At 64.9% G+C, this 27,907-nt stretch overlaps 2 protein-coding genes across 3 annotated transcripts; both read right to left on the bottom strand.

Moving 5' to 3' along the window:
* Nucleotides 1-4,203: 4,203 nt before the first annotated feature.
* Nucleotides 4,204-4,831, bottom strand: Ins (insulin). The gene is made up of 2 exons (XM_042672618.1): nucleotides 4,637-4,831; nucleotides 4,204-4,325 (listed from the first exon to the last, which is right to left on the bottom strand). Exons 1-2 carry the CDS (start codon nucleotides 4,821-4,823, stop codon nucleotides 4,204-4,206), a joined length of 309 nt encoding a protein of 102 aa, XP_042528552.1. The 5' UTR covers nucleotides 4,824-4,831.
* A 3,907-nt stretch (nucleotides 4,832-8,738) lies between these two features.
* On the bottom strand, nucleotides 8,739-16,589 carry Th (tyrosine hydroxylase). Of its 2 annotated transcripts, none has more exons than XM_042672592.1 (13): nucleotides 16,492-16,589; nucleotides 14,636-14,864; nucleotides 13,615-13,789; nucleotides 13,329-13,417; nucleotides 13,110-13,177; nucleotides 12,704-12,754; nucleotides 12,299-12,444; nucleotides 11,994-12,129; nucleotides 11,815-11,884; nucleotides 11,377-11,433; nucleotides 11,133-11,228; nucleotides 10,584-10,717; nucleotides 8,739-8,898 (listed from the first exon to the last, which is right to left on the bottom strand). In XM_042672592.1, exons 1-13 carry the CDS (start codon nucleotides 16,587-16,589, stop codon nucleotides 8,739-8,741), a joined length of 1,509 nt encoding a protein of 502 aa, XP_042528526.1. The 2 variants fall into 2 exon arrangements, with proteins under 2 accessions (XP_042528526.1, XP_042528527.1); XM_042672593.1 differs by having other exon boundaries at nucleotides 14,636-14,860; nucleotides 16,500-16,589.
* Between the last annotated feature and the right edge of the window lie 11,318 nt (nucleotides 16,590-27,907).

The following is a 27,907-nucleotide window of genomic DNA, read 5'->3' as shown; positions in this document are numbered from 1 at the left end:
CACAGGCCAGGAAGCTTCCCGGGGCCGGGGCTCAGGGGCCTGTCTGCCCAGAGAGCCTGCACAGCTGCCTCCTGTCCCTGTCCCCGCTGACCCCCGGACCCTCGCCAAAGACCCTGGCCCTGGGAGGGTCTCTGCAGCCTCCCGGCAGTGCTGCTGAGGCCGTGGGCCTGGGCATGGGCTGGGCCAGCGCCGGCTGACCCTTTTGGTGAGGGTGAGCCTTGCAGAGCCGAGGGCCGTGGCCCCAGGCCCAGCCGGAGCACCCACAAGCTGGCAGGGCTGCTGGGTCTAGCCTGATTTGCCACCCATGGGCTAGGAGGGCTGGGGGGAGGCCAGGGGAGGTGGGGGGAAGCCAGGGGAAGCTGGGGGAGTCTGGGGGAGGCTGAGAGAGGCCATAGGAGGTAGGGAGGTCCAGGGAGGCTGGGGAGGCCGGGAGAGGCTGGGGGAGGCTGAGGGAGGCTGGAGGAAGCTGGGAAGGCTGAGGGAGGCCAGGGGAGGCTGGGAAGGCTGAAGGAGGCCGGGGGAGGCTGAGGGAGAATGTGGTTCTGAAAACTCCACTGGACTTTGCAGAGGGGAAAATGCTCCCAGAAATGCCAGCGAATTGAGCCCGTGTCCCACTGGGACTTGTTGGCAGGCACAGAGCTGCACAGGCCAGGGCAGCGGCAGCCCCCGGCACCAGGGTCTTGGCTCTCAGGGTGGCCACCACAGTCCTAGAAAATGGGAACCTCCGGGTAAGGTAGGGACGTACTTGGCGGCATTGACCCTTGACCCGAGGCACCCTGGCTTTGACCCAAGGTTCACAGGCGCCCCAGGACAGGGCCTGTAGATCAGCACAGTCCCAGGCCTGGGTGGCTCAGGGATGGGGTCCTGAGCCCAGCAGATGGGCCTGGGTGGGCCAGGGCTGGGGCCATCTGGGAGCTGAGGAGTGAGCTGAAGACAGGAGGCGCTGGGCCCCGGGGCCGATGGCTTGGCCACCACAGGAGGCTCCACTTTTGAAGAAATCTGCCTTGCTGTTCTGCAGCCAGGCCAGAAACAATAATGGGGGGGGGGCACTGCTCCTCAGCTGCTCCCGGGGCTCCTGGCCTTCTATCAGGAGCCTTTCTGCTTCTTCCCCCTCTGTACCCAGTGGAGGTGGATGCCGCTGTGGGGGGCGGCCTGAAGCCCCCATGTGCAGGACGGGGCCCTGGGACCCCCAGACATTGTCACCAGAGTCCCACGGGGCATCGCCAGAGCCCCTGGCTCGTTTAGCTCTGACGTGGGACCAGATACCCCTCCAGACACCTATAGAGACCCTCAAGTCTCTGATTTGGGGGGGCACAGGGAGGAGGAGGCGGACTTCTCCAACTCAAGGCCTGCCCACAAGCAGGCAGACAAGGAAACTTGGGCCCAGGAGGCAGTCCTGGGACTGACGGAGGGCCAGGACAGTGACCCCCACAGCACACCGCTTCTCTCCTCTCCAAACCCCGTGCCTCCCCAGAGTCCAAGGTGGCTGTGGGCCCTGGCCCCTGTGTGCACCACCCTTGGAGGAGGACCCCAGAAAGTCCCGGGCCGGAGGCAGGACCCCAAGACCTGGGGTCCTGCAAAAGTGAAGTTCTGGCACCCTCTGGTGGCTGTATCTGTGAATTACATCTCCTGTGCCCAACCCTGGGGGAGCCACCCTGCCCGGCTGCAATATCACAGGGCTGCAGACAGCCCTGGGGTCTCCCCCTCCAGCACCCAGGGGTCTCCCCCCGCAGTGCCCCCGGGGTCCCCCCCTCCAGTGCCCCGGGGGTCCCCCTTCCAGTGCCCAGGGGGGCTCCCTCCACTCAGCCTGGCCGCAGCCCATCAGCCAGCCTTCCTGAGATCTGCGAGGGCCGGCTTCCATGGGCCTGCGCCGGTTAGCCTCTCCTAGGCTGGCTCCTGGACCCTCTACCCAGCCGGGTCCTTGAGGGCAGGGTCGACCTTGGCTCCCAGCACCACCTCCCCTGTCCCCACAGACCTGAGGACAGCGAGGACAGTCAATATTGACTGTGGTCGGGAGAAGGCAAATACCGCCCTGGGGACGTGCCGAGTGCCCGTCCTCCCGTGCCAGGAGTCCTGCAGCCCCAGGGGACCAGGCACTGCCGTGGGCCCGCACAGGGGGCCCGCACAGGGGGCCCGAGGCGCTGGCTGCATTACGGACGCAGAGCTCCCCGCCTGCACGTGGGCATCTGGGCTCTAAGCAGACCCGACTGGTAGAGACGGCTACTCTTGGGAGAGGCTGAGGGGCCTTGGGCCTCCAGACACCAGGGGGAGACCGAGGGGCTGGGCCCAGCACCCCGAGGGAGGCTCTCACACCCGCCACCCCAGCTGGGCCACAGCCCCTGGGCAAGAGGAGCGCAGGAGGCAGGGCAGGCGGAGGCTCAGAGGCCGGGGGGTCCTTGGGTTCCCTGAAGGGGCTGGCTGGGTGGGGCGAGGCTGGCAGGGCTGCTGAGCTGGGCCTCTGGGCTCCAGGCCCCCCCCACCCCCAGCAGCGAGGTTACCGGGGGTCAGCACTCAGGACGGTGCCCGTTGACAGACTGAGGGCCTCTGCTCCCCTCCCCCGGCACCTGGCCGTCCTGACCAGTATCTTGCCCACTGCTCCCCATTAGACAGGACAGGTATGCAGCCACTCGGGGGTGGGCAGCGGGGAATCCACCTTGCTGTCTCTGGCCTCTGCTCCTGCACCAGGTGAGGAGGACCGGGGGGAAGGGCAAGCCCTCCGAAGGGTCGGTAGCCAGGCACCTGCCAGGCAGGCCAAGGGGGCACTCAGCACAACAGTTTTGGATGAGTGGGAAATCACACACACACACACACACACACACACAAAACCCCCACGGGGGGGGGGGGTTACCCCTAAGCCAAGGCGTCTGGGCCCGGCCCCTGCCCGCCCTATGTCCTGTGACCGTGGTCCGGCCCCATGAAATCCAGCGCCCTGCACTCCAATTCGCAAGCTGTCTGGGGCATTGCTGGCCCTGGGGGAGGGGAAAGCACCCGCCCAGGACCCCCAGGCTCCAGCTGCCGCAGACGCCCTTCCCCTCCCCGCTCCGCTCCACGGGGACCCACGTACCTCCACTCCAGCAGGGCGCCCAGTCTTGTGTGAGCGCGGGCCTCCAGCCCGCCCCTCCCCTCCGCTTCCGGGCCCAGCTGCCTGCCCAGCCCAGTCCTGGCCCCCACGTGAAGGGCAGGGCTTACTCTGTGCCCACCACATCTTTGGGGGTCTGATCACAGGGAGGCTGATGAGGGGGAGGGGTCCTGGGGCCTGCAGGAGCGGACCCCTGGCCTAACCATCCCAAGGGAGGGCGGCTTTGAACCCAGCTCGGAGGCCTGAGCTCTGCAGGCCGCCGGCCCAGGTGCAGCCCTGGATCTCCAGCCCAGCCGGGCGGGGCTTTCAGGGCAGATTGGTTTGGCCTGCGGCTGACGGTGCCCAGGCCTTGGCGTGGCCGGGGTCACCTGCTGACCTTGTAGGTCCTGGCTGGCTCTTGTTGCCTTGGCCAGACATCTAATGGAGAGCCCAGTGCTCCCTGGGGGCCCGTGCCAGCGGTCCCCCCCCCCCCAAGCCGGGGCACAAGCTCTAGCCTAGGGGGATCCATGGGAGGACGGCCAGGCCACTGGCTGAAGGAATCCGGCGCGAGGCCCTGGCCGGCTGGGGGAGAGGTGAGAGCCAGGAGACCCGGCCCCGTGGCCCGTCTCCAGGGTCTTGTGGACGCCTCCGGTGAGCTGCCCTCGTGGGGGAAGTTCTGAGGACCCTGCCCCATGTCCCCCACCGTGGGGCCTGCCAGCCATGCTGCTCCCCCAAGGAACTGGACAGCGTCTCAGAGGGTCTGACCCGGCGCTGAGGCCTCTGCACATCTCCCATGGGACCTGACCCCATCTTCACCTCTCCCGTGGGATCTGCCCAGCCTAGCTTCTGCCTCCTGACAGAAGCCACAGCCTGGGAAGGGCTGGCCGTGGGGTGCTAGAAGGCCCTGGTCCCTTGGGGGACAAGGGAGCTTGAGGGCCGAGGACAGTGGGACAAGAAGGCGCCAGCTGGGGCCTGGCGCTCCCCTGCACGCCCCCCCCCCCCGGCCCACGGAGTGCGTCCGGGAGGAGGCTAGCGGGTGCACCGGGAGGGGTCTTGGGCAGGGCCCCCACCCCAGCCCTGACATTCCACACACAGACAGGACTCGCGGGGCTGGTGGAAGGGTTTATTGGCGGTGGGGACGGGGTCTAGTTGCAGTAGTTCTCCAGCTGGTACAGGGAGCAGATGCTGGTGCAGCACTGGTCCACAATGCCGCGCTTCTGCGGGGGTAGGTCCAGCGCCAGGCCCCCCCCCAGCTCCAGCTGCCCCACTGCCCGGGGTGGCAGGGGCGGGCGGAGGGAGAGAGACACAGGAGAGCCCAGTCAGAGCCCCAGCCAGACCCACGCATGCACGCCCACGCAGGGCCGGCCCCCGGGCACCACCCCGGGGCTGCCACGCCAGCCTTGACCTCGGGACAGCGCCCTGTGGGATCGCAGATGCACCTGCCACGGGGGTGCAGGGGGCCGGGGCAGCACCCACACCCTCCCCCAGCCCCGTGTCCTCGGGGAGCCAGTGTGCGGGCAGGTGACCGGGAACCCAGCTCGCCCGACAGCGGAGGGGGGGGGGGGGGGGAAGGCTTACCCTGTGTGTCCTCCGCGTCCCGGCGGGACTTGGGGGTGTAGAAGAAGCCGCGCTCACCGCACACCAGGTAGAGCGCCTCCACCAGGTGAGAGCCGCACAGGTGCTGGTTGACGAAGGCCTGGGCGGGGCAGGCCCCCCACAGGGCCAGCAGGGCCAGCAGGGGCAGCAGGCGCGTCCACAGGGCCATGGCAGAAGGACGGTGACCTGGGGGGTGCAGAGGGTGAGGCTGGGGGGGAAGGTGCTAAAGGAAGCCCCCGTTCCTCCCCGAGCGAGCGGGCGGGCGGTGGCACACGCACCGGCTGGCGGCTGGCAGCTGGCGGCTGGCGGCCGGGTTCAGGCTGGTGGCTGCGGGGCTCCGGCGGATTTTATAGCCCAGGGTCCCCGTCATCCAGCCCCGGCTGCCCTCACGGCCTGGCCCCTCAGGGTCTGCAAAGGGGGCGCGGCAGATGGTGCCAGGGCTGAAGCTGCACTTTCCGGACCATTTCCCTGGGGCCGGGGCTCCGCAGGAAGATCTCCGTGCTCAGCACTCTGTGCGGGGCCCTGGGGGTCATTAGCGTCTTAATGAGGGGCTGATGGCACCCCTGCCCAGCCAGCCAGAGCATTTTCCACATTAGCCCCGGAAGTGGGGCTGTGGGGGGCCCGTGTGCCGCTGTCTGGCCCGTCCAGCGGCCTCCGTCCACCCCGCAGAAGCGAGGCCCCAGCGCCACGTGGAGGGGCCGTGGTGCGGAGCCCATCTGCCCGGCCCGTGGTACCTGAGCCCTGGCCTCTCCTCCTGTTGCCTGCCAAGGCCTCGTGGGGAGGCGCCGGGGCCGCAGGACCCCATGGGCAGGAGCCTGGCCTCATCCTGGCACCAGGGATGCAGCGTTCATGAACACAGAGTCCATGGCCCCCTCCCCGCCCCACAGCAGGATGGAGGCCAGAGCAGGCACTCAGATGGAGGACACCCGCTGGGGGCCACAGGGGGCAGGAAGGAAGTCTGGGGGAGAGGGCTCACAGGCCCCCCGGTCTCAGTGGGGCTCACAGCCCCCCCCCCAGGGCTCAGCTTACCCAGGGTTGGCTGAGACCTGTCTCGTGGCCTTTATGGGGTCTCAGTGAGAGTTAAGGTGGGTCTCCTGGGGTCACCCCGGCTTTGACACGCACCCATGGCCTCACTCAGTCTCAGTGGTGCTCAGAGGCCCCTCTAGGCAGTCCACAGTGCTCGGAGGGCTGCCCCCCACACACACACACACCCCAGTCCCAGCTCAGCAGGGATCACAGCCTGGCTGAGGGTTTGAACTTGAACTGGGTGCGGACGTCAGGCTCACAAAGGCGTTTCCCCAGATCTTACACAGAACCCCCCACCTGCCCCAGACGGGAGTTCAATACCGGTCTCTGCCACAGGGACTCTGCGCTTTAACGGGGTGCACAGTATTCTTGGGGGACTGTGGGAGGCCAGGGTCTTTCTTGGGGACTCAGGATCGCAGCACTGCTCTGCATCTCAGACATCTCCAGGTCCACCCCAGGACCTCGAGGGACTGGGCATCTTAGAATGTCAGTGTGGCTCTGGGCCTTCTTCCAGCCGTGGGGTAACAGCTGTTTCCTGAGTGTCCGTGAATGTGTCACCATGGCCCGACTGCTGCCCCACGGGCTCCGCTCCGTCTTCATGGTGTCAGCGTGGCTTGGGGCCTTCCTCAGAATCTCCACAGGGCTCAATGATCTCCCGGCCTCCCGTGGTCTCAGCGTGACTCTGGGCCTCCCGCGGGTACCATGTTGCTGGAGGTCTTCTCCAGTGTGGCTGTGACTCCGGGCCTCCACTGGGGCCTCGGTTGGTTCACACCTTTCTCCTAGTTACTGTGGTCCTCTGGATCTCAGTGTGACTGGGGGAGGGGAGGCTCAGTGTGGCTCAGGGCTGCCTCAATGTCTCCAGGTGCCATAGGACCTTCTGTCCCCCATGATCCTCCTCCTCCTCCTCCCTGTCCCCTCTGATCCTCCTCCTCCTCCCTGTCCCCTCTGATCCTCCTCCTCCCTGTCCCCTCTGATCCTCCTCCTCCTCACTCTCTCTGGTGATCCCCCTCCTCCTCACTATCCCTTGAGGTTTCCCCAGGGAGTCAACGTGACTTAGGCCCTAGGTCACAATCAGCCTCTGCCCCCGGGAAATGATAAGTTACAGGGACTCTAGGCCTGGCTCTTGGTGAGGCGGAAGGACACTGTCAGGAGAGGATCACCAAGGCGCTGAACCTCAGATCCTCTGATCCTCAGATCCTCAGAGCCTCAGATCCTCTGAGCCTCAGATCCTCAGATCCTCTGAGCCTCAGATCCTCTGATCCTCAGATCCTCTCCTCCTGGACAACAAGGTTCATCACAATGGCCGCCAGGAAGCAGATACGAGGTCTGTGCTCTGCTACTGGCTGTATTCTTCTTGTTTTGTTTGTTCATTCATTCGTCTTTGGGAGGGGAAGCAGGCACAGAGATGGAGGGACAAAGGGGAGCCCATGCGGCGGCGGCCCCGGTGTGCGGGGTGGGAGGGAAGACCGGAGGGAGCGGAGGCGGGGATGACACTGAACACAAAGCAATGGTCTCCTCAGCTGACTTGTGCAACTGTAACCCCACAATCGAACATCTCACACACACACACCCTCCACAGAAGAATCTGTCCCTGCACAGAGCCTTCCCGGGTGTGTAAGTGTGCCCGCAGCCCTGTTCAGCGTTCTGGGTCCTGACTCAGGGCCCAGCGTCCGGGGTCCCGCATGGCTGGCTTCTCTGCGGCCCGAGCTCTGTGCAAACCTCCTCCATGGGCCCCGGTGCCAGTGTCTGCACCCCAGGGGGCTCCGCCCCGTCCTCAGGCCCTGCTCCGTTCAGGGCCTTCCCCCCAGTGCCCGGCTGCTCAGGCTCTCGTGGACTCCGTCCGTGGACCGGGCGTCCTCGGCATGACTCGGGGCTGTCCTCGGGGCCTGGGCGGGCTCCAACATCTCACCAAGGCCAAGGGTGGTTCACAGGGGCACTATGTCCAGGCCTTCCACTGGATATGTGGCCCAGAAAATCTAGAACTTTCCACCGGATGGGGGTGCCTCAGAACATTGTGCTTCAGCCCCTGCTGCCTTAGTATGGCCCAGGCCTGCTCTGGCCTCAGTGTTGCCAGGGCCTTTGAGTACCCCCAGATTCTTCCCAAGGCCTCTGTGTACCCCCAGATTCTTCTCAGGACTTCCACGTATCCCTGGGGTCTTCCCAGGGCCTCCCTATACCCCCAGGTTCTTCCCGGAGCCTCCCTGTACCCCAGGGGTCCTCCTGGGGCCTCCGTGTAGCTCCAGGCTCTTCCTCGGGGTCTATGGACTTGCCCTGGGATCTCACTGCTGCTCCTGACGCCTCCCCAGTGCCTCTGTGTAGCTCGGGGCCTTCCCCGGGGCCCTGCCCTGGATGTGGGGGTCTAGAGTACCCGCATCTCCCCCCTCCCTCCATCTCACGATCTACACTCAAGGGAGCCCATGCTGAGGGGCGGGCCTGCCGCCCCCCCTTTAGTGAGCATCACTTGACCCCGGCCCCTCCTGGCTGAGGGCGCCCTCCTCTTGCCCACAGCCCCACTGAGGATTCTGGTGGGGGGGGGCAGGAAAGCAAGGCAAAGTGGGGTGGGGGTCCTGTCAGATCCGGGGTCCCCATGGCGGCCAGACTGACCAGGGAGAGGACCTCTAAACAAGGCTGCAACGGGGCATGGCCAGGGTCGTCTCTGGAAACAGAGGCCAGACAGCGCTGGGAGATTCTTTCCTTTACTGGACAATGCACGGGGGTGTGGCGGAGGGTGCGGGCGTGGGGGCAGCGCAGGCCCCGCAGCGCTGGGGTGCATGCAGAACAGACACACACAGCAGACACCAGACAGCGTGGTGAGGAGCGCAGGGAGGGGGCCGCATGGGGGCTCGGGGAGGGGGGGTGGGGAGGGGGTGGGGAGGGGCGCTCGGGGAGGAGGGTGGGGAGGGGGGCTCGGGGAGGGGGGTAGGGGGGTGGGGGCAGGGTGGGGACAGGCGCCTCCTGGCAGGCAGGCTCTGGGGCAGGACAGAGGCCCGGGGAGGTTGGAGAAGGGCCTGGCACCCCAGGGCGGGGCCCTGGCAGGGGAGGGGCCGTGCACGGGCGCCTAGCCAAGGGCACTCAGCGCATGGGCCAGCGTCTGTAGCTCGTCCTGGACGCCCTCCAGGGAGCTCTGGACGGCACGGGGGCTGTCCAGCACGTCGATGGCCAGCGTGTAGGGGTCGAACTTCACCGAGAAGGGGCGCTGGATCCGTGAGGCATAGCTCCTGAGGAGGGGGCGCAGACCCTCAGTCCCCACCCTGCTCCCACAACAGCCCATGGCCCCACCTGACCTGTGCCCCATCCATCCGGGTCCCCACTGCCCAGACGGCAGGAGCTCCAGAGCCCCGTGGACGCGCCAGCTCTGCCAGCACCAGGAGGGTGGCCTCACAGGCTTGCCCCAGCCCGAGGCCTCCTTCCCCACACTCCAGGGGCCACACACTCCCCAGGGGTCTTCACACACCCTGGGGGTGTGCACACTCCCCAGAGTCCTCACACTCCCCAGGATCCTCACACTCCCCAGGGGTCCTCAAACTCCCTGGGGTCCTCACACTCCCCAGGGGTCTTCACACACCCTGGGGGTGTGCACACTCCCTGGGGTCCTCACACTCCCCGGGGTCCTCACACTCCCCAGGGTCCTCACATTCCCCAGGGTCCTCACACTCCCTGGGGTCCTCACACTCCCCAGGATCCTCACACTCCCTGGGGTCCTCACACTCCCTGGGATTCTCATACTCCTCAGGGTCCTCACACTCCCTGGGGTCCTCACACTCCCCACGGTCCTCACACTCCCCAGGGTCCTCACACTCCCCAGGATCCTCACACACCACAGGGTCCTCACACTCCCCAGGAACCTCACACTCCCCGGGGTCCTCACACTCCCCAGGATCCTCACACTCCCCGGGGTCCTAACACTCCCCAGGATCCTCACACTCCACAGGGTCCTCACATTCCCCAGGGTCCTCACACTCCCTGGGGTCCTCACACTCCCCAGGGTCCTCACACTCCCTGGGGTCCTCACACTCCCCGGGGTCCTCACACCCCCAGGATCCTCACACTCCCTGGGATTCTCACACTCCCCGGGGTCCTCACACTCCCTGGGGTCCTCACACTCCCTGGGGTCCACACACTCCCTGGGGGTTTGCATGCTTCCAGCATCTTCACACTCCCTGGGGAGTTGCACACATCCTAGGGTCCTCACATTCCCTGGGTCCTCACACTCCCTGAGATCCTCACACTCCCATATGTCCTCACACTCCCTGGAGTCCTCACACTCCCGGGGACCTGCAAACTCCCTGGTGGGTTGCACACTCCCTGAAGGTTTGCATATTCCTCAGGGTCCTCACACCCCCTGGGGGTTTGCACACTCCCCAGGGTCCTCACATTCCCTGGGGGTTTGCATACTCCCCAGGGTCCTCACACCCCCTGGGGGTTAGCACACTCCCCAGGGTCCTCACACTCCCCAGCGTCCTCACACTCCCTGGGGGCTTGCATACTCCCCAGGGTCCTCATACTCCCTGGGGATTTGTATACTCCCCGGGGATTTGTATACTCCCCAGGGTCCTCACTCCCCAGGGTTCTCACACTCCCTGGGGGTTTGCATACTCCCCAGGATCCTCACACTCTCCAGGGTTCTCACACTCCCTGGGGGTTTGCATACTCCCCAGGGTCCTCACACTCTCCAGGGTTCTCACACCCCCTGGGATCCTCACACTCCCCCGTATCCTCAGGGTCCTCACACTTCCTGGGGTCCTCACACTTCCTGGAGCCCTTCTCGGGGGACCACTGCAGCAAGTGGATGCTGTGGCTGAGGGTTGGAGCACTCCCGTGTGAGTTGGCCCTGCTCCCAGGAGGCGGCGCAGGCCTGGCTGGTGTGGGCTGGCGGTGTGAGGGGCTCCACAGCCCTGCCCACCTGAGCTTGTCCTTGGCATCGCTGAAGCTCTCCGACACGAAGTAGACCGGCTGGTAGGTCTGGTCTTGGTATGGCTGCACGGCAGCCGTGTCGGGATCAAAGGCCCGGATCTCAGGCTCCTCTGACAAAGAGTGCTGAGGAGACCACAGGGTCACAATCCTGCCATGCCCAGGAAGACCACAGGGTCCTGGAGCCCACCACGCCCAGGGAGACCACAGGGTCCCGGAGCCCACCACGCCCAGGGAGACCACAGGGTCCCGGAGCCCACCATGCCCAGGCCCTGAGGGAATGGGGTGCTCTGAGGATAGCCTGGAGGACCCTGGGACAGGGCTGGGTCAGCACTGGGGACAGGGCTGGGCATAGCACTGGGGTCAGGACTCGGGACAGGGCTGGGGGGTGGCACTGGGGTCAGGAATGGGGACAGGGCTTGGGACGACACTGAATGGGAACCAGTAGAGACAGCTTTCCCCCAACGGGCCGGAATCCAGGAGCCCAGGAGGAGTGGGCCCCCCACTCCTAGCCCACGAGGGCTGGGGATGAGGGGCTCACCAGGAGCTCCCCGTAGGAGGACAGCAGCCCCGCACCATAGGCCTTCAGCTCTCCATTCTGCTTGCACAGCCCGAACTCCACAGTGAACCAGTACACCTGCCGGACAGCGGGCGGGTCGGCAGGCCCTCCCTCCCTGCGGCCCCCACCGAGGCCCTCGCCTTGGCCTTCATGCATCCATGCGACAGCTGTGGCCAGGGCGCCGTCCTTGCAGGTGGGCAGGATGGGGCGGGCTGCAGCCACTCACTGTGGACAGTTTCTCAATGTCCTCATCCGAGACCCCCAGGGATGCGAGGCCAATGTCCTGCGGGCGGAGGAGGAAAAAGAAGGCTGACTGTGCTTCAGGTCAGGGTGCTGGTGTGCACACCCACCGCACTGGCAGGGAGGACACAGCGATCTGGCTCAGACCCACTGACCCCATGGGAGCCAGCAGGAGGCAGCCTGGGCCCTGAGGTCTCCCCTCCCTGCCCCCTGCCAGGACCTGCTCTCGGGGAGCACACTTGGCCTCCTGGATTTTTGAGGTGGTCTGCACACTGCACGGCAGCCTCTGTCCCCTGCTCCTGAGCTCCCCTGTCCCTGTGGGCGCACTGTCCATCACAGGGTGGTAGGTGGAGAGCCTCTCAGAGGGTAGCCCCAAGTGTCTGCTCCCCACCCCCCGCCCCCCAGCCGGAGGCCTCATATGCACCTGGGAAAACTGGGCAAAGGTCCGGTCGGCCAGCATGGGCACATGCCCGAGCAGCTCATGACAGCAGTCCCTGAGGGAGGCCGAGAGAGGAGGAAGGCAAGCTGAGGCCAGGCAGCAGGACCCACCTTCCCTGCGTCTGACCTCCTCCGCCCCCAGGCCCACGCAGGGGTGTCACTCACGGCTCAGGCGAGTGCATGGGAGAGGAGGCGTGGCGGATGTACTGCGTGCACTGGAACACACGGAAGGCCAGGCTGGCCAGGAAGTCCCGGGCAGACAGCAGGCCGGCCACAGGCCGCAGCTGGAAGCCTGTCCGCTCTGCAAGGCCGTGCGTGTGTCAGGCCGTGCGTGTGTCAGGCTGTGCGTGTGTCAGGCCGTGCGTGTGTCAGGGCCGTGCGTGTGTCAGGCCGTGCGTGTGTCAGGGCCGGGAGCGGGGAAGGGGGTGGGGGGTGGGGGGGAGGGTGGGGGGTCCCCCTCCCGCCCGCACCCTTCAGGAAGCGGGAGACGTCCTCCAGCTGCGGGATGCTGTCCTCGCGGTAGCCGCAGAAGCGCTCCAGCAGCTGGAAGGCCTCCAGGTGCTCCCGGCAGGCGTGGGTGGCATAGAGCCCCCTCAGCGTGGTGTAGACCTCTTTCCTGTGGACCAAGGGGCCTGGGGTACTGCCGGGCCCCAGGGCCTCCCACAGACTCCCCCGGCCAGCGCCCCCCCACCGGGTGGGTGTTGGTTTAGGGGCCATTTCTGAAGCAGACGCCAGCCAAAGGGAATACCCCAGGATACCCCCATAGTTGGAGCTTCAGGAAGTTCCGCCGCCCCCCCCCCCCCCGGGCCTCAGGCTCTCCAGAGGCAGCTTCCCGAACACCCCGGCCCGCCCCGGCCAGCGGTCCCGGGTCTCACCAGGTGGCGATCTCTTCTGCAGTGTACTTCACGTGGGGAATGGGCTGGCCCCTGTGGGGGGTCCGCAGTCAGCGGGGACCCCACCCCAGGGGCTGGAAAGGGCCGAGACCCATGTGACTCCCATGCGTCCAGGCATGGGCTATTCTCAGCAGTGACAGCCCCATGCAGCCCCTTGTGACTCAGTTTCCCCAACGGGGTGTCAGTGCCCACCCGGAGAATTTTAGGGGAAGCCCTGACGCCGAACAGCCCGCAGCGGCAGGCCTCAGAGCCCCAAGTGGGTGGCGCAGCCCCTGTGTTACAGAGGGCCACAAAGGCCCTGTCCTCCTCCCTGCCAGGGGCTAACCCAGCCCCCCACCCTGACCCCTCCTGCCAGGGCCTAGCCCCAGCCCCAAGCCCCACCCCTTACTGCTTATACTGGAATGCTATCTCTGCTATCAGCTTCCTGCGCTGGCGGTACACTTGGTCCGAGAAGCCCTGGTGGCGGAGGGACACACACTGGTCAGAAGCAGGTCCTGCCCTCCCTGCCCCATGGCCAGGCAGGGCCCAGGGCCAGCCCCGGCCACGCCCACCCCTGGCCTTGGGCACACGACAGTCCGGACAGGAAGCTCTGGGGTCACAGGCTCACCGGATGATCCAAGTCCAGGTCAGGGTCAAACTTGGTGACCAGATGGTGACACTTGTCCAGCTCAGACACTTTCCTTGGGAACCAGGGGACTGCAAAAAGTCAGGAGTAAGTGTCATTCCCATGTTCCTGGGCAAGCGCCCTGGGGCCTCTGGGGAGTACAGAGGCTGCTGCGGCTGGACCATTCGGGGATCCTCAGGCTCGGAGGTGGACACTGCAGGTGACCCCCCCTTCCCCACCCCATGGCAGCCCACACCTCGGGGCCATTCAAGGACAAAGCCAGCCTCACTCTTGTCCTCCTTCGCGCTGTGCAGGTCATCCGCCACATGGCGCAGGGAGCTGAGCAGGGCGGCCAGGTCCCCGCTGGGCACCTCCAGGCGCACCAAGTACTCCAGGTGGGGGCCACCCTCCCGGGGCCTCGGGGCCGGCCTCGTTTCCAGGTGGTGAATTTTGGCTTCAAATGTCTTTGGAAGCAAAGTAGGGAGAGAGAGTAGACCGAGGAAAAAGAGATGCAAAGAAAGATCTAGAGAAAGAGGTGGAAAGGCCTAGCCAGGTTGTGTGTGTGTGTGTGTGTGTGTGTGTGTGTGCAGGTCTAGGGGCTTGAACTCAGGGCCTGGGCACTATCCCTAAGTGTCCTACCAGTTGAGCCACGGCTCCACTTCTGGCTTTTTGGAGGTTATTTAGAGATAAGTTCTCATGAACCTTCCCGCCTGCGCTGGCTTCAAACTTGGATCCAGGTCTCGGCCTCCTGAGTAGCTGGGATGACCGGTGTGAGCGCCGGTGCTGGCTGAGTCAGAGGCTCTCAGCTGCAGGGCACAGGCTGGCCTCTGGCACAGATGCTTTGTCTCCTACATGCAGCCAGGAGCTGCCCGGGCCATGCCCGAGAGCTCTGTTCTGGACACCCTGTCTGTGTCAGCCATGCCCAGGCTCTGCCTGTTGAAGCTTGGGTCCAGGCACAGTGACAAGGGTGTCCAGGGACATCAAGGTCCACTTCCAGCTCCTGTTGCCTGGCAACCAGACCCTTGGGCCGCATGGCCCATCTGGGAGCTGACCCAGAGTCTGGTTCTAATGTCATTTGGAAATGTCTCCCCGGAGCCAGGTCACAGGCCACAGCCAGAATGCAGTCGGCTGCCACCTTAGCCATGGGCAGCCTCCAGCCCAGGCACGGAGCGGGAGGAGGACAGGGTGAAGATGACACAGGACACTGCAGGACACAAACCCGCCCCTCCAGGGCCCTGTCCATGTGTGTAGCGTGTCCCCTGCCACCTCCACCCCACCCCCCGAGCTTGGAGCCAGCCCGCAGGCCTCACCTCCAACACCTTCACAGCCCGAGACAGTGAGGAAGGCTTGGCAGCCCGCAGGGAGAAGAGCAGGGTGAGGGTGGCCATCCCTTCCTTCTCCTCAAACACCACGGCCTCCAGCGGGTCCCCGGGCTCCGAGGAGGAGGAGGAGGCCGCTGCAGCCGCCACGGCCGCCTCCCGCTCCTTGCGGGCATCCTCGATGAGACTCTGCCGCCGCCCAACGAACCTCGGGGACTGCGGGGGACAGGGACAGGTGTACCGCCCCTCCACCTCCCAGCCCCACAGAGGCCCCGAGGCCCAGGCTACTCCATGGCCCCTGGGAAGTGGGTACGGACGACATGAGCGGGCTATGAGGCACCTTTTCCGTATGCCGTGGGGCCGGGAGCAGGCTCAGGCTCAGGCTGGGTGGGAAGAGGCCAGGGAGGGGTGCCTGCTCCCAAGGCAGAGGTGCTGTGTCCCCCGTCCCCAGACCGGGCCCCAAGCAGATTAGGGATGGGGGCAGGTTGGCTCAGGAGATGCCTGAGGACAGAGCTGGCAGATGCCCCCCCTCCAGGACAGAGTGGCAGTGCTCCTGGGGGCTGCCGGAGCGACGGGTTGCCGGGGCCTGGGGGCTCCCTGCCTGCACTTGCCTGGCCCTGCCCGGTGAGGTAGGGTCAGCACACTTCACCACAGGTGACCCAGCCTGTGCCCCCATGCTGCTTCTTTCCCCCCGTGGAATCCCTCACAAAACCCCACCTCCTGCCACCCCGCTGCTGTCTCTGCAGGGCCTCCTGCCCCTTCCTCCTCCTGTCTGCCTCCTCATCCTTGGCTATCATCAGAGCCTGGACACAGGTCGCCCCTGTACAGCACTGCTGACCAGCCGTGTCCCTCACCCCTCCCCCACCCCCCAGAGCTGCCCAGGGCAGACGAGCCTGTCTACCTCATCCCTTGGGACTGAACGAACCAGAAGGTTCTGGGTACTCTGGTAAGAGAACACAGTCCTCTCCCCGCGCCCTTCAGGCCTGGGCAGTGGAGGGGCTGCAGGAGCCCCTCCGTGCCTCGGGGTGGGGGCTGTGGACCCATCCATGGCTGTGTTGAGCACCACGAAGTGGCGGGGGGGGGGGGGGGGGAGGAGAGGCGGGAGGGGGGAGGAGAGGCGGGGGGGGGGGGGGGTGCGCTTGATCAGTCCTGGAGACTCCTCCCGCTGGAAGCCTGCAGGGGGCGCCCTTGAGCCCACATCACCCTCTGAGAAGGGCTTGCAAGCCGGGTTTCTGCAGGTGTCACCTCGTTTCCATGAGATCTATCCGTGTGCGGCTAGCAGCGGGTGACCAGAGATCCCCCGCTGGTGGGCCGAGGAGCCCCAACTGTCCAGCCCTGCAGAGGGTGACCTGGCACCCCCCCACACACACATCCTCCTCCTCTGGGCTCCAGCCTTGAGGGCCCAAAGGCCTGGATGAGGAGGACAGACAGGTGGAAAGAGGGGCAAAGGTTGCCCAGAGCACAAACGCCTCTGGTGCACAAACCTGGGCACCTGTTCCACTGCAGGGACCCTACCATAAGCAAGGACGGGGGGGGGCATCGCTTGACAGCTGGGCAGAGAAGGCAGGTGGGGAGGGGCAAAGGGACGGGGTGGGGGGAACAGGAGGGAAGAAGCCTCTGGAAGGCCACGGCCACAGTCTTGAGCCTGGAGCTCCCTCAAGGGCCCACAGAGGACCCCCACGCCTGTATGGGCCAGGAGCCCAGAGGCTGGCATGCTCAGCGCCCAGCTCCACGCAGCAGGGCACTGGCAGGGCACCGGCGATGTCCGTTAGGGTGGGACCCGCACCTCCCACCCGCCACCCTCAGGCCGACGCTGGGCCGGCGGGCGGCCCCCGGGGTGCAGCGGCCCTCTCACCATGATGGCCTCCGCCTGCTTGGCGTCCAGCTCAGAGACGGCCCTCCGGAAGCCCTTGGGCTGGGGCGCGGCGGCACCGGGGGTGGGCATGGCGCGGCTGGGTGGTCCGGGGCTCCGTCGCACAGCCCTGGCCAGGCGGCCCGGCAGCCTCTTAAAGGCTGGGCTGACGTCAGAGCCCCTCTGGGTCCCCCCACCTCCCACCTCCCGAGCCTCCTCTCCCCGCCTGCATCGCCTGAGGGCGGCGGGGGTGGGCGCAGCGAGCGGGGAGGGGGAGGGCTTGTCCCATTACGTCTAATTGCATCCACTGTGGCCGGCACCTGCTCTGAATCACAGCGGCCCCGCGGCTCACGGACCGGGGGCTGGCCTGCATTCTGCAGAGCAGGGGCCAGGTGCCCAGAGCCCCGCCAGTGCAGGGCGGGGGGTGGGGGGGCGGTGCTGGGCTCCCCACGGGGCATGTCCCTGTGACCCTGCACCTTCATGGCAGGCAGGCCCAGGAAGGCAGGTGGCAGGGTCTTTCTCCACCAGCTTTCCCCGGCCAGCCATCTCCACCAGACCCCCACGCCCTAAGTGTAGTCCAGTGTGCTGGGCCGCCTCCCCCCCCCAGGCACCCACGTGGCCCACGCACCCTGAAGCCTCCACTGCCCCGCCCCCCGCCACGCCTCCCCAGCCACACCCTGTGGGGCCCCACCCACCTCCCTGGCTACGCCAGTAATCACAGCCCCTTCCCACACAGTCTGGATGGTGCTGGGCCTGGCCCCAGGTGGCTCCTGGACCCACAACTCCAGCCAGGTCCTCACACAGGTGCCCGGCTCCTGAACGCCGGTGGACACCAAGCACCCCTTGCCCAGCCTGGATGGCCCCAGGGGGTGGCGGGGGCTGGCCTCAGTCCCAGCTCCCAGGCCTGCCGAAGCCCCCTCCCGTGTGGGGTGCTGGAGACCCTCACAAGGCAAGTCCAGGCTGCCAGGGCTTCATGGGGGGGGGCTCCCGCAAACCCAGCCGAGCGCCCGCCGGCATCCCTGCCGGATGTGGGTTTAACCTTTCAGCAAATGTCTTCCGCTGACACAATATTGCTTTTTAATTCAGTTTCCTGCCCGGGCTGGGTGTGCTTTCACAGAAGCACTGGGGGAGGTGTCGGGGCTCTGCCGTCACCCCTTCCCTGAGCCCCGACCCCCCAGTACCACACACGCAGGGTTGGAGTGCTGGACACCCTGGGGAGGGAAGCCCCCCAGCCCCCCACCCACCCAGGTACCTGTCCTTTCCTGGGACACAGTCCACACACACACACTCACTCGGGTCAGGCCTGAGGCCCCTGAGCACTGAAGAGCCCTGCCCAGCACTGCTCTGCTGTGGACTCACAAAGGCTACCCTCCCCTCCCCTCTACTCCTCTCCAAAGACGCCCCAAGAGGCCAGCAGGCCACCAGGGTGACCCTCCACTGCCGAGGGCCCCATGGAACCCTCCCAGGTTGTCAGGTGACCCATCCTGCAGGCAGAAGCCCCCTGGGCTACGTGTGGCCTCTCTGCTCACACACCAGGCCGGGGCCCAGCTCCCCAGAGCACCAGAGGAGAGATCTAAGGCGGCTGGCACCTGGCCTTGAGGGAAACGCAGGCTGGGAGGCCCCAAGAGAGGCCTCGGGGAGGAAAGGGCTAGGGACCAGCCAGGCCACACAGGGCAGGGGTCAATCGTGGCTGAGCACAGGATCAAGGGCGACAGGGCCCCTGCTGTCCCCTCACCTGCTCTGGGCTCAGAGGTGGGACGGGGACTCTGCCAGCCCTGCTCCCCCTCCCTCTGTCCCCTCCTCCCCTCCCCGCTGCCCCTTATAGTCATCCTGAGTAATTGCAGACTCCTGTCAATCACCGGGGCAATTAGGGGCTGCGGCTCTTTCTCTCTCCTCCACCTCTTTCAGCGTGAGACTTAATAGCCATAATGACGGTGTAGCCGCCCCCGGCTCTGCCTGCAGCTCCCACGCTAAGTCAGGGCCCCGGACTCTACCCTGGCTTTGTGGCTGCTCTCTACAGGCGGTGAGGAGTTTGCAATCTGACCACACTCACTCCCATTCGGTGCCTCCCAGGCCCAGGCTGATAAGGGGTCCAGGAAGGCGCTCACCCCACACCTCCTGCCAACCCCCACAGAGAGGAGACCTGTCTCCAGCCACACCCGGAGGGCCGAGGACAGTGGCTTCCTTCACTCGGCCCCGTCTACCTTGTGTCCTGCCTTAATTCATGGATGCGGCAGGCTCTGTCACCATCAGTGTGATGTTCTGTGGAAAGCACACATGTGCACGAAAACATGCTCAGACTTGCACACATGTACACATGTGCACGCAAAACACAGTCAGACACACATGTGCACACTGCACACAAAACACAATCAGACTGTGTGCTCACACGCATGCACACATGTGTGCAAAGCACAGTCCAGACATGTGCACACATGTGCACATGTGCACGTAAAACACACAGACATGCATTGCATATGTGTGTGCAAAGCACACATTCAGACATGCATGCACACATGTACATCTGTGTGCAAAACATGTTCAGACATGCATGTACATATGTGCACACAAAACACATTATCAGATTGTGTGCTCAAACGTGGGCACATATGTGTGCATGCAAAGCACACATTTAGACATACGTGTACACATGCATTACATGTGCATGTGCAAAGCATGCGAGCAGACTGCCTGTGCACGCAGGTGTACATACATGCAGAGAGGCACACACAGGCACACCTGCATAACCATACCCGCACACGTGCCTGTATTCACAAACACTGGAACCCATGCAAACGAGTTCATACATGCGGATGCACAGACACACGTGTGTGTGCACAAAGGCGTATCTGCGGGCTTCCCGCCTCCACCACTCTATCCCAAAGCTCACTGTGTGACTCCCAAAAGCCCAGGGCCCAGGGTCTCAGCACAGCTGTTTGTGGGGTCACGGACCAACGCAGCCAAGCTCTGGGAGGCCCGAGGCCCCGGGCTGCGCTGGGCTATCCCAGGCATGGCTAGGGTGTGCGCCCACCCAGCAGGGGATAGTGGGCTGCCTTCCCCTCCCGCACAACGCAGCGGCAGCCTTCCAGGTGGGAAACTGAGGCCAGCCTGAGCAGCCAGGCTGGAGCGGCCTGAGGCGGTGCTGTGACCCCCACGCTGGAAGGAACATCAAGGAAAATCAAGACACTGACGTGTGGCAAGATCCGGCCGTTCCTGTCCTCGTCAGACGAAATGCCAGAGCAATTAGCCCTAACGAGGGCTGGGCTGGAGCCGAGTCAGAGCCGCGAGCGGAGCGTCGCCTGGGTTGGGCCGTGCGGTCGGTCGGATGCACTTAGGGATAATTGGGTGTTTGGAAGTCAGGCCTGAGGCCAGCGCCACCGGCGGCAGAGCGCCCGGCCTCGGCAGGCGCCGCGCGCCTCACCTCTGTCTCGGTGCCCTGCCGCCTCTGTCCACCCGTCTCCGAGAAACCCCCACTGCACCTGCAGCACAGTGCCCACTCACCTCCCCTGGCTCTTCCGACCAAAGCGCACCAGGCCTGCGGGCCAGGCCCCCTCCTCCAAACGGTATCCCTCCCTCCCTCCTCCTCTCTGAGCCTCCTCTGGCCGGCCCTTGACGAGCACTGGCCTCTGGGGCTTGTGGCAGGACCTGTCTCTGTTCTGGGAACAGAGCCCAGCTCAGCCTCAGTTTCCCTGTCCACACAGCGGGGCTCCTCAGGGCTGTGCCCGCTCCCCTCTGCCCCTCCCAAGCATCCAGAGTCTGTGGGGAGATGGATGACCTCCCCTGGGCCACTTCTCAGGGCAGCGACCTTGGACCCTGTGGCTGTGAAGGTCCCAGCGGTGATGGTCCCGGGCCCGTGACCTCGGGTGGGCCTCCCATGTGGGAGCAGGGCCCCAGGGGCCACGGGGCCACGAGGGCGGAGAAGGCAGACGGAGCCAGCCACAGGGTCCTGTCCCAGCCAGTGACGGCTGGAAGCCCCCTGGGCCTCGGGCCTTCTCTGAGGAGGACGGTGCCCATGGGCTAGACCCTCCCCGGGGACACCCACACCCCGGCCATGAGGAGAGGCTCGCCGCCAAGGGGACCCCTGTGTGTGGGCACGCTTGTGCGTGCGGCCCAGCCTGGCTGCCCGGCTCTGAGCTGGCTCGATTGGATCTGCACATGTGGGACCCCGCATGGGTGCGTGTGCACAGGTGCTACCAAGGCTCTTCTCTGCCCCTCTCTCGGCTCTGACTTTGCCCCCACCTACCCCTGCCTGTGACTCAGACCCCCCCCTTCCCGCAGCGTCTCTGACAGCGTCTGACAAATTCGCCATGGAAAGCAACAAGAGGGACATTCAGTTCCCATTAGTCACCGATCGGGACCCAGCCGGGTGGCGAGAGAATCACATCTGATGGCAGCCCCTGCCCGCCCGGACCCCGCGGTGCCGAGGTCTCCCGGCGGGGCCTGGGCTTGGCCCCTCCCCCAGCACAGGGGGTGCAGGCCCAGCTCTGTGCTGAGCTTGTTCCCCCTGCCATCTGCTCCTTCCCACCCTCGGGGGAAGGCAGGCCCCCTCCCACAGGGAGACCTCCCACCTGCGGGCGCCCGTCACCTCCGCTCTGTGGGACCCTGGCTACGTTAGCCAGGACACTGGCCGGGGACAACCTTAGCTCTGCTCCATCATCACGACCACACCACACAGCTGTGGGGGCTCGGGGCGGGCGCTGTTCCCGGGGGAACAGCAGGCCTCAGTCCTGGGTCTCTCCAGATCTGCGCAGACCCGGGCCTCTGCTCCCCACCCCAGCCCCTCCGCGTGCCTGGACACGCGGTGCCCCATCCCACCCAGGATCCAGGCTTTCCTCCTGCCCTGCCTGTCCGCTAGGGCTCAGCTTCTCCTCAGAGGGTTCATGCTCCACGGTGACCACGCCGTGGCAGCTGACGCTGCGGGGTACCAAGGTCACACTTTGGGGGCCTTGGGCCTGGAAGCACCCTACATCCTCCATCTGTGCTCACGAGATGCCCAGAGCTAGAGGCCAAAACTGGAGCAGAACCTCTCAGTGGAGAAACTGAGGCCACCAGGAGGAGGTGGAAGAGACCCAGACCAAGCCCTCCAGGGTCTCTGGCGCGCACCTCTCTGCAGAGGCTGCTACGTTCAAACTAACAGCTCCACACTCCTGTGCAGAGTGGGGAAACTGAGGCTTGGGGGGAACAGATGGAAGTGATCACAACCCGCCCCCACCTCCCCCCCCCAGTCGGGCCGGAGCCTGCATTAGGGCTGTTGCCCTGCATCCAACTTGTTCTAAACCGTGCTGTCTGCTGGGCTGAGGGCCCTCCTGCCTGCCCCCCTTCCCAGCCATGCCCCCCCACCCCGTCCCCAGACACCGGCTCCCGGCGCTGACCAGGACAGGGGCCAGCCCCCCGCTGGCTCCATGCCAGTGCTCCTGAGCAGCCTGTGCCCACCGCCCTGCCAGCCCCGGCACAGGGCGGGTGTGGGAGGGAGGCGCAGGCCCAGCCAGCTCAGGGGCCTGAACACACCCCGGCTCAGAGGCCCCCTGCCCCCCGCCCCCGCCCCAGCGCTGACATTTCCAGGCTGCGGCCCCCCCATGCCGCCCGGCACCGTGATATTTAGACAGGGCCTTGTTTGCCCTGCGATTACACTGGAGCTGACACTGTGATCCGAAGCTTGCTTTTCATAAACTCCTCCCGGGCTAAACCCGTGTCCAGCCAGCTGTGGTCCCAAACCCCACGTCCCCACCACCCCCAGTGAGCAAAACCTGGGTCCACCATGACCCTCCCCCTTCCTTTCCCTTCCCTCCTCCCTCCTCCCTCCTCCGTCTTCCTCTCCTCCCTTCCTGCCTCCTCCCTCCCTTCCTTTCTTCCTGTTTTGCTTCCTCCTTCTCTCCTGCAGCCCCTCTCCCCCTGCCTCCACACCCCAACCTCAGGGAGGTTTGTGTTATTGAGGTTCATGATGTAAACTAGATGTCACACAAAATTCACTTCTCCATGGCTGGTGATATTAGCCCCCTCTCACCGCCCCCCAGCTTCCTCACACAACACCGCCCCAGGAAACACGCCGCCGGGCCGGGACCTCAGCTGAGCGGAATTCTGTGGTGTGAGTCCGTCTGTGACTCATTGATTCCGCTCAGCTGGATGGCCCCCAGGTGCGGCCACCTGGTAGTACCGATCATGATCTCCTTCCTTTTTCGGGCTGAATAATATTCCACACCCAGGGTAGAGAAGGCTGCGCACACCCACAGGACTGAGGCAGTACGGAGTGAGTTCCCACGTGGGAGCCAGTTCTGGCGCTGACCCAGTTTGGCTCAGTTTTCTAACCCTGTTTAGCGTATCCGTGGGGCGGCCGGCCCCGGGTGCCTGCTGTCCGGACTGGGGCGGGGGAGGGGGGGCTTCAGCCCTCAGCACCACAGAGCAGGAGAGGAGGGCCAGAGGGGAGGCAGAGAGTCTGACCCGGAAGGGGAAGCTGGACAGGTACACCTAACCCTGTCAGAAGGAGCAGCTAACCCGGATGCCAGGCAGCAGTGGCTCACGCCTGTAATCCTAGTTACTAGGAGGCTGAGACCTGAGGACCTAAGTTCAGAGACAGTCTGAGCAGGAAAACTCATGAGATGCTTATCTCCAATGAAATACCAAGAAAATAGTAGTAGAGCTATGAACAAGCGGTAGAGCACCAGCCTCATGCAAAAAAAAAAAAAAAAAAAAAAAAGTCAGAAACAGCACCCAGGCCCTAAGGTCAGTCCCCAAAATAAATAAAAATGAGAGTAAACAGCCAGGCACGGTGGCTCACACCTGTAATCCTAACTACTCAAGAGGTTGAGATCTGAGGATCACAGTCCAAAGCCAGCCCAGGCTGGAAAATCCATGAGACTCTTATCTCCAATGAACCACCAGAAAACCGGAGGTGGCGCTGTGGCTCAAGTGGTAGAACGCTCGCCTTGGGCTGAGGGACAGCGCCCAGGCCCAGAGTTCAAGTCCCATGACTGACCAAAAAATACTAAATAAGTAAAAATAGTTTCCACGGTAAATGTTACCATGGACTTGACCACACAGGCAGAAAACAAAATAAAATAGAAATAAGGAGAAAAGATTTAAAAAGAGGCCCCAGAGGGACTCTGCCCATGAGGAGGAAGGTGCCTTCCCCTCTTTGTCCTGAGTTTCCCCAGGCCCAGAGACCAGGCTGGGGCGAGGAGGAGGTGCAGCTTCTCCCTGGGACACAGGCCCCGGGCAGGCAGCCCTCCAGTGGGGCAGGCCGCACGCGGGCCCAGGACCCCTCCGCTCCTGCAGGGAGGGTGGGCGGGCTGAGAGTCTCAGGCTCAGAACCCCAGGGCAGGAGGCTGACCTTACCCACCAGTGCTGGGCTCTTCCTGTGGGAGCAGATGCCCAGGCTCAGAGAGCCTTCTCCTGGGCTCAGCCATGGGCCTCACGTCCTCCAGAATGCGACCCAGGCCAGCCTGGCAGCAGGGCCTCTCCTCCTCCCCCTGGGGACCCCATGCTGGGGCGCAGGTGCCCTTGACTCTAGAAGCAGAGGGGACCCCTCCCCCAGCACCAGGACAGGCCGTGCCGGCTGCTCTGCCCTGCTCAGGGACAGCAAGGACACGGGATCTGATTAGGGTGGAAAAAAGCTCTGGTGGCTCCCGCCGCTATTATTCTCCTCCATTAAAAGCCTTGGAACCATTTATTGATTTGTTTATTAAGACGTGTTATCTCCCGTTACACAGCAAAACGAGCACCGCTCCGGAGTGGGGGGGGGACGGCCACTCGGTGCCCCACGGTGTGCCCTCCTCCCTCCTCCCCACCGCCCTGCACCCCGCCTCCCCCACCCCTCCCTGCACCCCTCCTCCCCCCACCCCTCCCCTCTGCCCTCTCCCCTCCACGCGTCCCTTCCCCCTCCCCCCCCTCCACCCCCTCCCCACACACACAGCAGCTCTAAGCGGCTTCTTTTCTGGACATCCCTGGCTTAATTGTCACCGCAGAGGGAGGCTGTGGTCCTCCGGGGGGGGGGGGGGGACGCTGCCGCCCCCAGCAGCCGCCCTGTCCTTTATCTGTCTGCCATCCGCCCGCGTGAGCTGACTCCCTGCACGCACGCAGGGACTCATGTGGTCACACAGCGTCCCGAGCCCCGCACTGCCGGCACAGGAGGGCCCTGAGGCAGGATTCAGCAGAGACTGGGCTGGGCGGGAGCTGCAGGGCCGGCTCACCTCACCTCACCCCTGCTGGGTGGATGGCAGCCTTCAAAGCTCCTGCAGACCGAGAGCCCCACCTGTGTCCCTGTGCGGCGGGGATGGAGGCCTGGCTCCTGGGCTCCTGGGCTCCGGCCAGAGCCTCTCCAGGCTGCGGTGTGCATTACTCGTCACCAGGCAGAGTGACCTTTCAGAGTCAGTGTGTGGCCAAGTCTGGGCTTTCATTTTGGGATTAAAACAGCTTCCAAAAAGAAATGTCGCCAAGTGCCTGTGCCCACTCCTGTCATCCCAGCTACCAAGGAGGCTGAGAACAGAGATCAAGGTTCGAAGCCAGCCCAGGCAGAAAAGTCCGAGAGACTCTGATCTCCAATAAAGTATTCAGGAAAAACAAAAAACAAAAAACGGAAATGGCGTTGTAGCTGGCGTGGTAGAGCACCAGCCTGAGCAAAAGCAGCTCAGGGACAGCGCCCAGGCTCTGAGTTCAAGTCCGAGGAGCAGTGTGCATGTGCACACACACTCACATGCATGCACACACACACAAATTACTCTTTTTTGTTTGTTCATTTGTGCCCGTCCCGCGCCTGGACGCTGCCCGGAGCTTTTGAATGTGGCTCGAGACCAGCATTCCACCACCGAAGCCACAGCTCCACCTCTCCACTTCTAGTTGTTTAGCAATTAATTAAAGATAGAGTCCCACAGACTTTCCTGCCCAGGGTGGTCTTGAACTGCAACTCTCAGATCTTAGTCTCCCAAGTAGCTAAGATTACAGCCATGAGCACTGGTGTCCTGCTAGAAACACAGATTTTTAACTGAAAAACAAAACAAGCCGCTTGTGAAAGTGATCCTTACGTGTTAGACACAAAGCAGAAAATGACACCATCCACCCCCCACCCCCACTCCGGAATCCAGGTATGTCGGGGTTCTCTGCCCAGGGAGACATGGAGGGCCGCTCCGCCCCACTGGCTCTGGTTCTGTAGGAGGAGAAGCTCACAGGGCAGCGGGGGGTTGGTGTCCAGGCGGGATAGGTGTGGCTGCCTGGTGGAGGCCAGGTGTCGCTGAACGTCTGCTCTGCCCCTAGAGACGCACCACAGAAAGGCCTATGTCCTGTGGTAAGACCTCTCAGGACAAAGCTGAGGTGCTCCTCCGGGGGGACCCCCAAAGGGTGGTGCCCCCATTTGCTGTGGTCTGAAAGGCAGGGGGCCCCAGGCCGCCCAGGGCCAGCCCCCAGGCTGAGCACGGTCAGGCAGCGTGCATGGCGGTGGGGGGGGGGAGGACACCTGCCCAGGGGTGCACACACCCCTCACCGGAAATGGGGCCTGTCCCCACGGGAGGGGGAGGGGGACCCAGGGAGAGCCAGCCACAGTCAAGGAAGCAGAGGCTGCAACCGCCCCCCATCCCCGGCCAAGTCCCTGAGACAGCAGGGCAGCCAGGGGGACCCCAAGGGGCAGGGCAGGGAGGTGAGGAGGACTCACAGAGGTACCACACCCGCCCCACTTCCAAGAGGTGGCAGCCACAGCCTCTGTCCCCCAGCGTGGGAGGCCTGGAGGGGCTTGGGGTGCCAGTACAGGGTCCTACAGAAAGGCAGCGAGAAGCCCGCACTGCCCCCGGGGGGCTCCGAGGCCGCTCCCTGGCGGTGACAGGCGGGCGCGGGGCTGGGGGTGCCGGGCCCAGTCTCCCCACCTTGCCCGCAGGCCCTGCCGGGCGGCTGCCCACTCCTGAGGCACCCTGGCCTGTGTCACTCTGACAGGCGGTGGCAGCTGCTCCGCGCTGGGGACGGGGGCTCTGCTGGGCCGGGAGGCGGCTCACTCACAGCCCAGCCCTCGGGGGCCCGGCTCAGAGGGGGCGGGTAGGAATGGAGGGTCGGAGTGGGGGTACCTCCGGTGGGGGTCAGGGGAGGACGGGACCCGTGTGGAGACAGGACTCGGCCTGTTGCCTTGGTGAGGCCCCTCGGACCACCCCAGCCTCCAGCTCACAATCCAGAGCCCCCAGCAGAAGCGGAAGGAGGGGGTGCCGGGGACGGACCTCAAAGAAGGCATCCTGGGCAAGGGGTGGGCAGTGACCCACCCACGGTCCACAGGCCCCGCCCTGAGTCTGGTGAGCACATGCCATCGTACTGCCTTCCAGCCTGCCTGGCATGGACATCCGCGGGCCTCCCTGCCCGGGCCTCCCTGCCCGGCGCCCGGCACCGCTGTGCGTTCCTTGAGGTCTGGTGCCCCCGTGTGGGCCGCCGCTGTATAACCTCGCTCCCCGTTAGTGGGTGCGGGAGGGAGGCTGGGCGGCCGGCAGAGCCCTCTCCTGCCCTGGGAAGCATCCAGCTGGGCCAGGCCCACCGGAGGGGAGTCTGTTGGGGCCCTCAGGGGCCCTGTGGACATAGCTTCTCCACCTGAGGCTCCAGGAAGGCAGCATGGGACGTGGCTTGTCAAATGCCCGCCTCCCAGCCATCCTGCTCTGTCCTGTGTCTGTCCCCCTTGAACTCTGTCCCTCTCAGCCTGTGTCTCTGCCTGTCTCTGTGTCTCTGTACCTGTCTCACACTGAGTAGAAGCCAGGACCCAGAGCCTGCCCTGCAGGGTGGCAAGATGGCCACTTGGGGGCAGCCTCCCCCCATGTGGAGAGCTAGGGCCAGCCAGGAGGGAAGGGGTGCCATGAGGCCTGGGCAGAGGCAAGAGTCCCCCCCCCCCCCCACTTCCAGGGGGAGGTGGGCTGCTCTCAGGAAGTCCAGGTTGGGCGCTGCCTGTGTTCTGTCCCCAGGGATGTGGGACCATGGGGGTCTGGGCAGGAGGGAGGGCTGGGAGCTGAGGGCTGGGTAGGGGGCTGCAGTCCCTAGAGCTGCAGGCACAGCCAGGCTGGGCCAGGCCACTCGGCCTCAGCTGGGACACCCAGAGGGCTGCAAGGCCAGAGTTCCTGTGCAGCCCATCTCAGATTGGAGCTGGGGCGCAGTGGAGGCCTAAAGATGTGGGGTCCCGATACACCCCAACATGATCCCCACACCAGCCCACTCACACTGACACACAGGTACTCACATACCAACACACACATATACACATATGCCAGTACACAGGCATCCACACCCCCAATGCACACACAGCAATGCATGCACACACATGCACATGTACACCAGCACGCTCACACCAACACACACGAACACACACCCACACCCCTGAGGGCCACAGTGATGCCCTCCCAGACCTCCCGCCCTTCCTCTGCCCAATGCAACTTTACACACTTCCCACCAAGCAAGGTTTC

This window comes from Dipodomys spectabilis, unplaced genomic scaffold, assembly GCF_019054845.1.
Source record: "Dipodomys spectabilis isolate Male_0828 unplaced genomic scaffold, ASM1905484v1 ptg000728l, whole genome shotgun sequence".
Classification (NCBI taxonomy): domain Eukaryota; kingdom Metazoa; phylum Chordata; class Mammalia; order Rodentia; family Heteromyidae; genus Dipodomys; species Dipodomys spectabilis.
Note: the sequence above shows the minus strand (reverse complement) of the source record. Positions and strands in the feature narration are given on the sequence as shown.